The 15,803-nt window shown below is 54.4% G+C and overlaps 1 protein-coding gene across 1 annotated transcript in view; it reads right to left on the reverse strand.

Moving 5' to 3' along the window:
* The window catches only part of LOC111145539 (sidekick cell adhesion molecule 1), a 509,203-nt gene that overhangs the window by 105,615 nt on the left and 387,785 nt on the right, over nucleotides 1-15,803 (reverse strand). Inside the window, 4 exon segments of the mRNA XM_022500452.1 lie at nucleotides 1,817-2,054; nucleotides 2,877-2,948; nucleotides 2,950-3,028; nucleotides 4,601-4,710. Of these exon segments, the coding sequence (XP_022356160.1) occupies nucleotides 1,817-2,054; nucleotides 2,877-2,948; nucleotides 2,950-3,028; nucleotides 4,601-4,710 (499 nt within the window).

Genomic DNA, 15,803 nt, shown 5'->3' on the forward strand with positions numbered 1-15,803 from the left:
TTCAATGATTGGGGGACTGCTTTTAATTGTTGTTTTTTTACTTTATGGTGTTCTTTGAAGCACAGAGGTTTTTGTGTTAGTGAAGTCTCTTCTTTTGTGGCTTGTGCTCTTGGTATCTGGAACCAAGTTTTCCATTGGTTTCTTTTCTAGGAGTTTCTGGACCCAACAGAGTAAATTCAAAACTCAAACCTGAGTTGGGCACAGGACTTAGAGTTACATTTTTTTCCTATTCAGAGTCTGGGTAGACAGGTGGACTTCCTGTCTACTTCCTGTCCCTGGGCAGAGATTTTCAGTCTCTTCTTTCAATGAGGGTACAGCATTCAGGAGCCTCATCTGTGTGCAGAGACCTTGATTCTAACTCCCCACCTTGTGCAAACTTGTGTCTGAACCTTCTATCCTTGGCTGCAAGTCTCGAAGATCCCAGGATGGATGTCCACATCCCAGGATGGATGTCCACCTCCCAGGCCAACCCCCGGGGTGGCCACAGGACCAGCTCAGCACTTATGGGTTCAGTCCCTGTCTGCCTCTGGCTTCTGGGGATTTCCTCTGGTTTTCTTATGAGGACATCAATGTATTCTAAATCTCAATGATATTTTGTCCATAATTTTCTAGTTACTTACAGCAAAATTTTTTTTTTTTTTTAATGTTTTCTTGCTCTGCCTATTGCTGGGGTTAGAACAGTCCCCTTAGAATGTTTCAAGTCCTCCTTTTTGTCACAAAGACTGAATAAAGCTTTTATGAAATCCATGTGAGCACAGAGCCACAAGCTGAGTGTAATGTCTCGATCTTTTCTTTCTAATGTAATAAAATCTACAGCCTAAAAGAAAGCCAGGAAGGCATCTGAGCCAGCCCCAGCTACTCCGGCAAACCCCTCTTCAAATATCGGTCCTCTTGGAAGGGGAGCACTGTGCTTCCTTCTCTTCAGGAGATAACCTCGCCATTTCAGACCAGGTGGAAAGAACTGGTCTGTGTCACTGTGCGCCTTTAAACATGACTGGAGCCCTCTTTGTCACTCCACTAACTCAAACCAGGCTAGCAGGGGTCCCCTAAACCACAGGTTAGCCTGCAAAGCCCGGCAGATCAGGGGAACTCCCCGCAGCCCAGACTGCAGCCCAAGACTCCTGAGTGCTGACCCGAAGTACTTAGTACATTTCCTTTCCTCCCTGGGTGCCAACAGTAACCCCGAGCCTGGTGGCTCTGTGCAGAGGGGTGCGTGCTATTTCTGGACAAGTGTTAGGGGCCAGGGGTGTATGCTCTTTGCTCCTTCTTCTTCCTCGGGTAGCTGGGCCCAGACAAGGATTGGGCCAATAGCACAGCGGAGTCTAGGTCCCTGAATTATGAGCCCCCTGCCGAACAGGACCCCCGTCCTACTCAGTCATGAGCTTGAAATGAAGCTCTGCTGTGTCAAAGGCAATCGAACCTTCGAGGGGCTACTTGTTAGTGCCGGGGAGATGGTCTCAGTCCCTCCCACACACTACTTTGTCAAGAGGAGGTCCGGAGCCTTGTGTTATAAAGATCTCCCTCAGAATCACTATATACCCTTGCTTACTATCATTAAGGGTGAAAGTCATACCTAAATTTAAAAGATAATACCATGAGTCCAGCCCCCAGTAAGACCTATGATTAATTTCAAATTAGTGGCTTGGACTCTAATGACATTTTCCTGAAATTCCCACCGACATTGACCTAATTTCTGGGTTAGGAAAGTATTGGCATAGACACGGGGGGGCAGAGTCACTGAGATGTGATGTGGGGACAGGGGACATGGAGCCCCATCTCCAGGGAGACCCAGGTCGGGGCTGAGCCTCTGCCTCACCTGACTCCCGCGTGCGGCCCCGCACCGCCTCACTCCAGGGCCCGGCCCCGATGGCGTTGAATGCCTGCACCTGGAGCTCGTACTCCGTCCACTCCTCCAGCCCCTCGATGGTGAACTCCCTTTCCAGCCGGTCGTGGATGACCTGTGCCAGCGCCGGGGCCTGAAGGTCGGGGCGCCAGTACTTAATTCTGTAGCCCACCGACTCGGGGTTCCCATTGTACTGGGAATCAGGCAGCGGCTGGAAGCAAATGACACGCATGGTGAGCCGACATCTCAGAACCACCCCGTCAAGGTCCCCAAGAGTTCGCCGGTCTTAGCAGGCCACTTCCATGGAAAATACTTTCCGGGGGGAATAGTCTTAGAACCTCTACCACGTTGTTCCCTGGAACTCTTCTTCTGTTAATTAAATGAAATCCTGTCAGTAACTCGGGCTGGACACAATTTCTTTTAATACATTTTGGCTTAGTTTTGTGGGGGAAAGTTTCTGAATAAATGTCAAGCCGCCTCTCCTACAAACACCGAGTGTTGGCTCCGCGCTCACCCAGCTTAAGGACTTACGGGTCCGGCCTGCGGCACCACTGGCTTCCCTCCCCCAGAGACGACTCCTCCAGTCCAAGAAGCCAGTGAGTAGGGGCGCCTGGGTGGCTCAGTGGGTTAAAGCCTCTGCCTTCGGCTCAGGTCATGATCTCAGGGTCCTGGGATCGAGCCCCGCATCAGGCTCTCTGCTCAGCAGGGAGCCTGCTTCCTCTGCTCTCTCTCTCTCTCTCTCTCTCTGCCTGCCTCTCTGCCTACTTGTGATCTCTATCAAATAAATAAATAAAATCTTAAAAAAAAAAAAAAAAGAAGCCAGTGAGTAATGCTACTACTCATTAGCAGGATCACCTGGGCTGGTCTGCGACCCAACACCAACTGTGAAATGCAATACTTTTTGGTTTAATGGAGAGATTAGCTCTGACTAGGACAAAGCCATGACTGAGACACCGCTAAGCTCTGGCTTCACGTGCAGACATGGACACTCCAGGCAACTGTCCCTGCAGCCAACTTCCGGCCCCCAACTCACCACCCAGCGGAGCCGCAGGCTGGTCTCGCTGGCCGTTCGCACGGTGACGCTGGTGGGGGCCACATCGGGGGGGGGCCTGCAGGGTCTGGATGACTCGGGATGACTGGCTGAAGGGGCTGGCACCAACGACGTTCACCTGCCTCATGCGAAACCTAGATGGAAAGCCGCAGACAGAGTTATTCTGCAGGAAAGACAGAACAAACACCCACCATCTTCTCAGGATGTTCTGCTGTGTGTCTGTGTCATGAAGACTGTCCCGAGGATGTCCTCTTTCTACTGGGTTTCATGAAAAATGCAAATTGCGTATTTGGCCCTTCCCACTAGAGTCTCCAAGGACTGGTAAATTTGTTCCAACGCAAAGATTTTAAATTCCCAAGCAAAGCATAACTGAATGGGTTACATGGCCAGAAATCTGTCATCAGATGCCATTGGTTGACTTGTGTTTAGGGTAAGGCTGGGGATCAGAGGGCGAGGAGCCAAATGATGGCCTTGAGAGTCTGGTGTCGTTTCAATGAGCACGGGTGCCTGTACCCCATTTTCTGTTGGCTCAGGGGAGGAGCACTGGCCCCAGAACCCACACCCCAGGACTCGGACCCCATTGGAACTGAGACCTGAGGCAAATCAGACTTGCCCCCATTTCCTTACCTACAGAATGAGGGTGCGATGGACGTGCTTTAGAGCCTCGGTTAATATTTTTGGTTCTCTTTCCTCTATTTATTTGTACAATTACTTGGAGTGATCTTTTCCCCAGGAAACATGCTCTGAGCACACACGCGCATTCACCACAGGGGCTGGGAGAGGATGGGGGTCTCCAATCACAGTTTCTGACCTTGGCCGTGATGATACAGCTGGTACCAGCTTCACAGGGTAAGCTTGGAGCCCCCGCAGCTCACTGTTTCAGAAATGTTTTTTTCTCTAAAAACAAGTGTACGGGGCCTTGATCCATCTGCTCTGATCTCAGGGAGGATGTCACAAGGAACAGAGGCTGAACAGCAGCTCTCATTAGGCATTGTTTTAAAAAGCTCTAATGTCGGTATTATACCAAAAAGAAAACGTTCTTCATGAAGATGTAATGTCACCTTTTACTCTCTGAATTAGTCATTCTTAGTCTTTTACTCCCCGATCTTATGAACAACGACATTATCAAACCCAACATCTGGTGATAACTGGAAATTTCATCTCGGTCAATGATCTTACGGGAAGTTATAACGTCTCTAATGGCTTGTGATCACGCTACCTTTTGTTAAAGCCAAGGATTTACTGCCTGGATAAGTTTCAGGATCAACAAGCGAAAGGTTACACGGCGTGTTAAGTGCTTGATTAGTGAGCCCCGCCACTCCTGCATCCCAGGAGGGGGAAGGAAAAGACGTTCCAGGGAAGGCTGCTTTGTTTATGCATGCATGTTAATAGTCCCAAGTGGTTGTGGACTTTGTGGGGAAAAGCCCCACCTCTCGGCTGCCCATGGCTCTTGGTATTGAGCCCAGTGGAAGAGTGAGCCATTGCAGCTGGCGCTGATGGCCAGAGCGCTGCAGAGCCAGCATCGGGTCTGCACCGGAAATAGTACTCAGCCATGCGTCTTGCTCCTAAGGTTCAGTGGACTGTTAGTACCTCTTGGAAATGTCTCAGTTATATGCATGGAATCGGGTTTTGCTCTTCTGGGCTGAAGCCAACTGTTGGCATTGCCAGCCTTCCTCCTGTGGTGGCTTATCACCTGCTGCTCTCACCTGTAATGAGTGTAAGGCGTGAGGTTTGGGATCTCCAACATCTGGGCGTCGGGCTCATTCTCCTCCTCGTAGAGGCTGACCCACTCCTCCTCATCACCGATGGCTCCAACCTATGGGAAAGATGATGCTCATATGGGATGGATGAGCTGGGGCATGGAGACGGCCATGTACAAGACATGTGGCTGCCTGGTGTGTGTCAGGCTGGGCAGAGCCATGCGTGTCCCCAACATGGGCAGATAACTGGATCGTGCACACGCGCCCTCAACTAAGCCCTGGAGATATGGCTCCTGCTATTCCCGTCAAGGTCAGGACCTAGAGGATGAAGTCTCTGGGAACAAACCCCCCAGGGCTAATCCACCATGGGAGAGGACCTCCCATGCCATCCTGCCCTTCCTCCTGGTTGACACGCAAGGACTCAAAGAGAGGCCCAGAGAGAAGACTTGGCCAGGATCCCTCTTAGGGTCCAGAGCCATTTCCACTACACACTGACCAAGCGGACTCTGTCTCTCCCTTTCCCACCCTGCCCATTTCTGTCCCAAACACACACCAAAGAACCAGCGCAGGCCTTGCACAGAGAAGGACTGGGCCCTGCCCTGGGAGCCGGACCAGTGGGCCAAGTCAAGAGAGCCATGAAGGGAGACAACATGACTTCATACCAGCCAGGAAAGCCCTAATTCTCCAACACAGGTTTCTGCATCCCTGTGCCAGGCACATGTGGCCTTGTGTAGGCCATGTGGCTCCGGGGGACCCGGCGGACGCGTGTGGAGGGAAGGCTGGGAGCGCAGAGGGGGTTTCAGGCCAAACAAGCAGGGGTGAGGTGGGTCAGCCCAGGCCTCTCTGCTTTTAACGCTCTGTAAATATGTCAGATGACAGTGCAGAAATGTGCTCATTAAATCTGCGGAGAGATCATTCGGCAAGTGGCCAGGTGGCTGGAGGACGGCTTAAGAATTTAAAGTCTTGGATAACTGGAGAAAGGTTCAGGAAGGCATGGAGGAGGCCAAGCAGACACAGAGCTGGGTGGCCCACCTCCTCCAGAAAGCTAAGTGCAAACTCGAAGCTCGGAACAGCCTGCACGGAAAGCACAGACACAGTCTGGCAGTTCCTCGGAAAGTTAGACGGAGGATGACCCTGTGGGTTAGCGAGTCCATGCCCAGGTGGACGCTGGGATGACCCAGAAGCTGGTCCTCTAGGGAGCATGAGAGCACTTCTGTTCCTGGAGGCTCTTCACAGCGGCTACAGGGGAAGGCCTCACGAAGGCCGGTCGCAGGAGGCACAGAGGAACACTGTGGTGGGTCCACACGGGGGAGTCCTAGTTAGCGGGACGCAGGCACCTACAGCCTACGGCATGGGCGACCCTTGAAAACACGAGGCTAAGTGAAAGAAGCAGACCCTAAAGACCATGTTTATATGATTCTACTTCATAAAACTCACAGAATAGGTAAATCCAGAGTCAGACTGCAGATGGCAGATACCAGAGGCTGAAGGAGGAGGGAGCTGGGAGTCACTGCTTAATGGTACAGCATTTCCCTTTGGGGTGATGACCCCAAAACCAGGTAGACGTGGGGGTTGCGGAGGGTCTGCACTCAGCGTTGGCTCTATGCCCGGCTCAGGGCAGAGCACGTGGCACACAGCAAATGGGACGGGGTGGCTCAGTGGGTTAAGCCTCTGCCTTGAGCTCAAGTCCTGATCCTGGGGTCCTGGGATCGAGCCCAATATTGGCCTTCTCTGCTTGTGCACTCTCTGTCAAATAAATATATTAAATAAATTTTAATAAGAAGTGTTAAAACGTGGGACGACTGGCCAGAACCATTTGGTAGAAAAGACCTAGAGATCAGAGTCCATGAGCAGCTGGGAGACAGAAAGCAGCGAGGCGGATGAAGGGGGCAGTGAGATCAGAAAATGAAGGAGTTTCCACCACCGGCTGGTGACGGGGGGACAAGGCGGCCGGCCCCCTCCAGTCCTCAGCCCTGGGACCCCCACTGGAGCCTGCACACCCTCACTTTAGAGACACAGAAATGAAAGAGGGAGAAAACAGACATAGATCGAGGCTCAATCCAGGTGGCACAGAAGCATGTCTTGGAGAACAGGAGGGCCAGGCCAGCCCCAGACAGCACTGCATGCCCACAGGGCCCACGGCGGTCAGCTGCCGCCTCCACGGTGCCTGTGAAGTGGGAGAGGCCCGGCAGGGGAAGACTGGCCAGCACTGACCATGGCCTGGGTCCATGCAACGCTGCTGGGCAGATGGAGGTGAGTCCCTCTGCAGGTGTGACATCAGGGCAGCGCACGAATGTCCACGTGGGAGCCTTGTGTGTGGCTCAGTGTCCAGCCCGCAGGAGACGCAGTGGGCGTCTGTAGGATGAATGGCTGAGGGCCGGTCTCGGCTCCGCACAGCTCACAAATGCCTTCTGAACCCTCAGCAGCGGGGCGGGGAGGTGGGGAGGGCGGGAGGGCTGGGACCACGTTCTCTGCTCAGTTATTGCCGCTCTAGACATGAACAAGGTTTACGAAGGTCTTAAAGCCAAAACGCTAACAATTCAGCTGCCCTGTACTGAGAAGCGGGCCCTGCGGACAGGGCCTCATGGGAGGATCTGGTGGTTTCTGAGTCCCAGGTGACAGGGAGCTCCTCTGAGTGAAAGGGATCCCTAGGAGACTGAACCAGAGCACCTGTACTCGTTCTTGGAAGACAAGTTTGGGGGGGAAAAAGGGAGAAAGAAAGAAAAAAAGAAGAAGAGCCAACTTCAGTTTCAGGGCAATCCGTTCAAGAGTTTTTATTTACCGCCAGATCCCAGGCTGAGAGGGCACAGGCGAGTGGGGTACTCGGGACACTGAGGGATGGAGGCGCGCGCCGGCCATGGGTACCTGCTCGTGGCCATTGGGCGCTGTGGCACCCGTGCTACCTGGTACCTTCATGTCTTTACGTGTCTGCCCGCGTGTGGGGGAAACCTGCATGCTCGGTGCCGCTTTTTGGCCAAATCCCCAGCCCAACCATGGAGCTCTCTTGTGCTTTTGCAAAGCCACTCCCCTCCCCTCCTCTCTCCAGTTGCCCTAGCCTCACCCCTCCAACTGTGGTTGCTTTATTTGAGCTCCTGGGGCAGAGGGATGTCCCCAGGCTAAGAAACAGCAGGGTGGTGGTGGCAAGTGCTTGGCCTTGGACCCTGGCTGTTGGCATTCCACCTGCCTGGTTGCCTCCCTGGCCTAGAAGCATCCATCTGCTGGCCGGGTGGCTGCCCTGACCCCGTGGCCATCACCCCTCCCCGGCCATGGCCTGCTCCTGGCCACACAGCTGCCATGGTTGACAGGGCTCAGCATGTGGCCTCAGCGGGGTCAGCAGCAGTCAGCTGCACTGGGTCCCAAGTCCGTTCCACTCACGTGCCTGTAAAGATGGGTGGAGAACTGGCAAGGCCTCCTTCCCGGGCCAGTGGCGGGGCTTTAAGAAGGGAGGACAGGATGAAGCAGCAGGCTCGTTTGGGTCTTGGGCCAGGTTGGCCCACAGCTCTGCCGCCAGGACGTGGGGTGGGGGGCATTGGATGAGGACTTCTACTTAGCCTACCCGGGGAAGGGGGTCCCCCAGTGGAGGGCCGCTGAGCAGGGAGGGCTCTCCTTCCGGAGTGCCAGGGCCCTGCTCACCTCCACCAGCCCCAGCCTCCTCCTCCTGTGAAGGTGGCTGCTGGCTGAGGGCAGGGCTGCTGTTCCGCCTCTAGCAGTAGGGCTGACACTGATGGCTGGGGACCCCCAAGGTCACACTTCCCGCCTTCTCACGGAGCACTCTGTCTCCTTTTGTATAAAACCTGGATTTGACGTGTGCCAAGTGAGTGGTGAGGCCAGGTGGCCCCACACAGCTTCTGGGCTCTTCCTGCCACTTCTCCCTGCAAAGCCAGTCTGTCATTCTGGGGAGGCGTCACTCAGCCTTAAACACCTGTAGCTCGCAAATGTTCTGCCATCTCTCTGGAGGGCGCCTCCCCCTCCTGCTCCTGTCCTGGTGGCTGGTGAACTCCTCCAGAATCCACAGAGCACCTGGGCCTTTGGGAAGCTTCTGCGACCCACACCCCCCCACCCCCAGCTCTGCCCCCCCACCCCCACCAGGCTGCTACCTCTGCGCTGTCAGGGCATCTTCCCTGTCCCTGACACACAGCGCTCCTCCCACCTGCCACAGCCCCTTAAAGACACGACTCTCCTACAAACACATGGTGCGTGTCCAGGATTCCTTTTGCTCACAGATGAGGGAACCAGCAAGGGTCTAGAAATGGTTCAGACAATACCAGATTCAAAGTACGCGGGGTCCGCGAAGGAGGACGCTGTGACAAGGTGGCCAAGTTAGAAGTCAGGCCAGCTACAAGAGCATGGCGATCGTAACCTCTGGGCGTGCGGCTTTCCATCTACTCTACGGTTGCATCGAACTTCACAGAGCCCGGCTGAATCATAAACAGTAGGTTGAACAGTTATAGTTCTTTTTTTCTTTTTTTCTTTTTTTAAAGATTTTATTTATTTATTTGTCAGAGAGCAAGAGCGAGCACAGGCAGACAGAATGTCAGGCAGAGGCAGAGGGAGAAGCAGGTTCCCTGACGAGCAAGGAGCCCGATGTGGGACTCGATCCCAGGACGCTGGGATCATGACCTGAGCCGAAGGCAGCTGCTTAACCAACTGAGCCACCCAGGCGTCCCTGAACAGTTATAGTTCTTAAGACAGATGAGCCTTAGGAGGCAGTGCACTCTGGCTGAGGGCCAAATCTGGCCCACCTCCTGTTGTTGTAAATAAAGTTTTATTGGAACACGGCCACACTCGTTGGTTTGTGTACTGTCTGCCAATGGCTATTTCCATGCTCCCGTGGCAGAGCCGTGTGGTTGTCACAGAGACTGCCTGGCCCTTTACAGGAAAAGTTTGCCATCCCCCTCCAGCATTTCACCCACAGGACATGCAGCACTCCCTCTGCCTTGCTTCCGAGGTGTCTTGCCACGTGTGTTCTCCCTTTTGTCCGCGTGAGAGCCCCCAGGCATGTTCAGGGTCTTACTCCTCTCTGTAGCCCTGGCATCTCCCCCAGGGTTCCAGCCCAGGCTGTTGGCTCCACAGACGAAGGAACATGAGGGAACACGTGCACGGTTTCCAAAATCGATATTGAAAATGGGTTGTCCTGCATTGAGCTCCGAAAGCAGATTACCGAAAATGTAATTTTACTTACGGACCTCTGAAGGGGGGATGGGGTGCTTACATTTCTATAATAAAAGGTTTACATTTTGATCTAAAGCAAGCAGAATTCTTAGTGAGAAACGGAAGTCTTTTTAACACTTGCTGGGCTCCTCTGGCTCTCTAGTTAGATTTCAAAACCGTCATGATGGAGTGTTCCAGAAGTAACTGGCTGTTCACTAATGATGCACTGGACATACAGTGTGGCAGAGCTCTTTAAAGATGAAACAAATCAGAGCTCCATGGGGAAGCTGGGATTTTGACGGGTTTTTTCTTCTGCTGCTTCTTTTAAAGCTAACAAACAGCACTTTACAATACTTAATACAAAAGCAGAAATGCCACACATTTCAAATGCTGCGCATCAGGGGGTGGTCGTTAGGACCCATTAGGAAGCTGCTGTCTTTCTTAAAGCCCCAGGACTTGCTGCCCTGCCCACGTTCCTCCCTGAGGGCTCCGACAGGCACATCTGCTGGGCTGGGAGGGTGGGCTCTTTTGGACACAGGTACTCATTTAATACCTGGTGGGGGGAGGTCCCAGACCACCCCCTGCCCTTGCCAAGTGGGTTTTTCCACCAGAGCTGGATTTGTCTGTCCTAGGAAGGCCTCTGCTGTCAGTGGGGCCTCCAAGGAGTTGCAGGGAAGCCAGCCTTCCCCGGGGCAGGACCTCCAACACCCCGCCGAGGCCCCGGTGGCTACGAGGTAAGTGGCTACTCAGAGGACGGTCATTAACCTCATCTCATGAAAGGTAGCCGCAGATGGAGAGGGAGCACGGGAACCCGCATCTGTGCTCTCTGGGAGAGGAGGGAGGACGGAGCCGGGCGGGCGGGAGGAGACAGCTCTCCTTTCATCCAGAGCTAGGAGAGGGAAAAAAGACCCTCCAAGAATTCATTCCATGGAACCCTGCCAAGCCAAGAGCACCCTGCTGGCTGAAACTCTGGTATCAGCAGGAAAACTTGCGAGTCAAGCAACTTCCACACTTCCCAAGTCCCCTCTTGTTCTGAGTGCTGTCCCCAGCGCCCCTGCCAAATGAAGCCCCCCAGTGAGGACGGGGGACAGACGGGGCCTCTCCGCATGGTGCCGCTGGCAGGTCATGCACAACCAGGAAGGGGCTGAGGCCTTAGCAAGGCCCAAGGCCAGTTCTCTAAAAAGCCCCACAGTCATGGGATTGTCCGCACACCTGACCAAGGAGGGTTTGTTCTTTGCAAAAACCTGAGCCATGTTCCCCAGGCCTCTCTCCTGTTCACAGATGGGCTTGCTGGTTATTTATTTATTCTTTCCTAATTGCTTAACATCCTCTCCATCTTCAGACTCGGGAGGATTGGGAAATGATGGTTGAGTCTTCTACCATGTGGGGCGTCAAGAGCATTGGGTTCTCTTGGCCTCCTCTGGCCTTCCAGCTGTTTCCTCTCCTTTGCCTCCAGTGACCCCAAAATGAAATCTCCCTGCAGGTCTGTCCTGGCGCTCCTCCTCTGTCTCCCTTGGCATCGCTCTCCTCCCTCCGCGGATGGCTCGGACCCTTGTATGTGGCCTTCACTCCTACTGACCGCCAGGTGGACTAGATAAGTTCTGACCGTCTCTGAGTGAGTCCCTCGGACCCCACAGGCCTGCAAGGGCCCCTGTTCTCTCCCTGCCAGGATGCACCCCTGTCTGGGTTCCTGTCATCTGGTCACGATCCCGCAGCCCTCTGTCATCAAGGCTGGAAAACCTGGAGCCCCGTCTTGGTGCCCCCGTTCTGCGCTGTGCTGGTGGCCCCCACTGCCTCTCACAGCAGTCTGACTCCAGTGATGTGACCCTGGTTTAGAAGCTCCTGACCTGTTGTTTGAATGACTTTGAGAGTCTCGCTCAGTGAGTTAAACACAGAAGAGAGACTTGCTTATAAAAGACCGAAGGTCCAGGCCGCTGACCACTGCCTGTAGGATCCACAGGGCAGTCGCTGGTCTGGTGAGTCACTGGCCTGGTGATTTGCCTCCCTGACCGGCTGGTGGAAAGCCACCAGTCTGATGGCACCCTGACTTGCACCTCTGGGAAGGAGCCCCCTCCTCGCCAGTCACCCTGCACAGCACACCTGCTTGTGTCCCTAAGGTACAGGCCCCAGAATGCTGTGAGCCTTGGGCTGCTGCTGCCATAAAGGCGGACTGGGCATGGGGCCAAGGTCTTCCCTGCCACCCCGCACTCCAGGCTGTCCCCGGCCTCACCCGTGCCTTCTGTTACCCAGTCCTTCCTGTCTCACCTCCCCTGGGCTCTCCAGGTCTCCCCCACTTTATACACAGTCCCCAAATGCATCCCCATCCAAAAAATCCTTCTAGGGACAATTTTTCCATGAAGTGCTCCCCTCCTGCGAAGAGGTTTCTCCTATAGGCCCTCTGTGCACTCCTGACAATCCCTGTCCGGGAGCCTGGGTTGTGAGCATGGCTGCCTCGAGGCATGGCTGTCCCAGCTGCCGTGGGGATGATGAGCTGTTGTCCCTGCTTATCTCTGAAGTGCAAGTGGCCTTCTCTGCGTCTGTCCGTCCTCACTCATCAGATCCAACTCATCTCAAGGACAAACAGGAAATGCCCACACCTCCCTGTGCTGCTTCTCAAGATGCCGAAACGCCAGCGAGGACTTGGGCCCCATTGTGCTTGGAGTGGGGCCCGAGGGGAATGGCAGGACAGGCATGGGGCCAGGAGAACCGCCTGTTACCCGCCGCCTGCCGCCTGCTTTGTGATGCCAGGACCTCGGCCTTGCCTGTGAAGCGAGGACAGCAATAACGTCCCCTAAATGTCACCAGGAGACTCTGACAGGACGGGAGGTGTGAAGGGCAGGGGACACCCGGATGCATGGCACTGTGCTGTGATACCCCGGGGGGTAGTTTCCCAAGGACACTCTCGGGCAGAAACGAATCAGGCCGTTCCTATGAGCTCCAGCTTGTCCTCCTGTCTCCCGTCACCTGCTCACACACCCACTCCGCAGCCACCCCGCCTTCCCCCGCAGATACACCCGCCGCACTTCCAGTGTCCCTGATGTCTGGAGTTCTGCTGGCCCTGGAGGACTCAGCCCACAGCTCGCCGTGATGCACTTTGCAAATGTAGACCACCGACCCACAGCCCACACTGCAACCCTCCTCCCCGGGGCTCTAGAGCTTTGGGTGACCGTACCCCCATCCAGTTCCCCAGGGCCGGGGACCACACAAATAGCCATTATGCCCTAGAGCCACTGGAATTACTCCAACTAGCCATCCTGGGCCTGCTCACCCTGCCTTGCCCGCTCCTTCCTGGGTAACCCGCGAGAAGGCTCTCGCCCACGGTGCGGCCTCCCTCTGCCTGCTGACTGGCTGGCCCTGCTGCCTCCCCTTGTGAAATCCCACGCGCCCTCCTCTGCAAACTGTGAGTAGGACTCTATTCTCTGTGAGTCATCTCCTGACCTGTTGGCCTCACCCCGCCTGAATAAAAACAGAGTTTAGGTTCTACAACAGTAGGACACATGCAACTTTGTGACTCTACCTTTCATGCCACCGTGCTCTTGGCTCCAGTGCCCTCCTCCCTGCCTAAGGCCTGCTCACCCTACCTCGCCCCACGGCAACCTCGCATCCACAGGAGCCTTCCTTGGCCGCTCTGGCCAGGCCCCCACTTGCTTTCGGGCTCCCTTCCAGCAGCAGGTGTCATTTGTATCGGCCAGACTCCAGGTCAGCTGTCCCTCCCAGGTCCCCCAGCCTGGGAGGCTCTGGAGCTCTTTATAATCTGGCACTGGGCACGAGCCCCCAGACCTGGAACACTGCAGGTGCTTAAGAAATGTTTGCAGGGTGAATGGGTGACTGAGCGGAACAGATACAAAACCCGACGACCGGAAAAACGAAACATGGGTGAACCTAAAAATCCAACATGAGAATTAGGATGAGAGATGCTGAGTGGTCCTCAAAAAGAATAGGAAAATATTCCTCTTATGACAATTCGGTTTGACAGTTGTGACTTAGCTATACGTCGACCTCCATTTCCTGAAAATGACATTTGTGGTAAAATGTTTCCCTCAGACTGACCCGCATTGTCCCTCGCACTACGGTATTTTCGGCTCTGCAGTAATTTTTAAAGTCCAGTAAGAGGACACAGAAGGATCTGATAGACTAATGAACAAGAAGGTCAGTTCAAACCGTTCATCTTCTATAGATTTCCCACACTGGTCAAGAAATAAAAGAGAAGAGTCGTTGTCAGGGTGTAATTAAGCACAATCAAGCTGACACTAAGCATTTTGAAAAATCTGAGCGTGTATGCTGCCGCCGCCTCTCACTGCGGTGCCCGGACACTTAGGCAGAGGTGTTGTCCCTCTTATCCAGGTGACAGAGTCATCGCTGAAGGATCCAGAGAGCGGGTGACAGCCCTCCTTTGCATACTCAACAGGCTATTCAGAAATAAAGTCACTCTTTTTCTTCCGATTAAGACAAAGCAATTCCACCACAGTCAGAGCTCATGACAGTCGACACGCTGATACATACTGATGAAGAGGGCCACCGACGGCCCTAACCTCCCTCTGTGATGAGGGAAAGGGGAGAGAGAATTAGTGATCAGAAGTTCCCACCTGCAGATCTCGAAGTGATGAGGCAAAAAATGTCTGGCCTCTGTTGCTGCAGGAGACAGAACACACTGGAAAGCCTTTCTAATGTCAGCGGTGACAGGAGCAGGTGGACCGATAAATAAGGAAAGGAAACGTTTTGAAAGCATGGGAAACTCTGTCCCTAGAGTTTGTGCCGTGACCCACAGGCAACAGGCTTCTCTGGGCACCCTTCTTCCATGTTGCAGGCCCTGTTCTGGGCCGGAGGGGAGCGCCCGCAGGACAGATGAGGTCCTGGTCTCACCAGACTTACGTTCCCAGGAGACTCTGTAGCCAGTGGAGAAGAGCCTTTCTGTGACTAGGAGGAGCAGCGTGAGAGTTTCTGGCCCTCCTGGCTCGTCTGCCTCCTGAGCAGGGTGGGATGTCAGCGAGCTGGGGGCCCAGGCTGGCCCACGCCCTCCAGGCCAGGGGAAGTCTCCGAGCCCAGAGTGCCGCTGGGAATGCCCCCTGCCATGCACAGCCCTGGACATTCCAGGGAGAGCTGGACTTGACATTTTTCAAGCTGTGGGATTTGGGTTCTGTGTGAGTGAGTTCTAAGTACCGCCAGCTTGACTCTCAGCTGACACTCTGGGCGCTCGAGCCGGGCTGGCATCCGGCCCCGGGAGCCTGGGCCTCTTCCCAAGGGGCACGGCCTACCATCACGGGGACACTCAGCCCTCCTTGGCTCTCTGAGCCAGAGCAGCTCCTGCCCTGAACTGGCTTGACTTTCCAGGTGTTTCTGGGTGTGGCCCTGCAGCCTCCCCAAGAACACAGTCTTTCCTCAAACGCTTGCCTTGACCTTATTATTTTTATCATGAGGTTCCATTTATTAAATGCTTTATATGTGTGTGTTCCACGCTAGAGCTTTCAATGCCCAGTTCTTCCCATCGCATGTCCCGGTGTGTGTGGTCTTCGCCCTCAGCCAGCCGGTGGGAGCCCATGGACCCTCCCACACCCAGTGGCCTCAAGGCCCCTCTGCACAAACGCCCCTAGGGGCCTGCTTTTTGGCACTGTGCTTTGCTGCTCGGCCTGTCCCTTTGCAGCCTTGCCTGGGGCAGAATGAACCACAGGGGTCCTCGCCGGTCCCACCCATCCTGCGAAGATCAAGGGCAAAGCTTCCACTATGAGTATCTTATTGCAAGAAACCTCCGATCTCTTGGCCTCCAGATGTGCTCTTTAACACTCTGATGGATTCTTAGAGGGCAAGAAATCACTGAAAATAGTATACAGGCAAGTGGACGGTTTCGAGCAACAGTTTACAGGAGCTGGATGTGCACACCTCCCACTTTCAAACGCAAAGTCTTCATAACTTCAGTCTCTTCGGAGGCCGACAGCTGTTTGACCCCCGCTGGAAGGCTGGGACATGAGTGTCTCCCTATCTGTCAGAGCCACAGCTGCTTTTCCTCGAGGCTCCAGGTTGGCGCAGGACTGAGCCACAGGGAGTGGACGAAAGTGCAGAA

Source organism: Enhydra lutris, unplaced genomic scaffold, assembly GCF_002288905.1.
Source record: "Enhydra lutris kenyoni isolate GAN:26980312 unplaced genomic scaffold, ASM228890v2 scaffoldscaffold13, whole genome shotgun sequence".
NCBI classification, from domain to species: domain Eukaryota; kingdom Metazoa; phylum Chordata; class Mammalia; order Carnivora; family Mustelidae; genus Enhydra; species Enhydra lutris.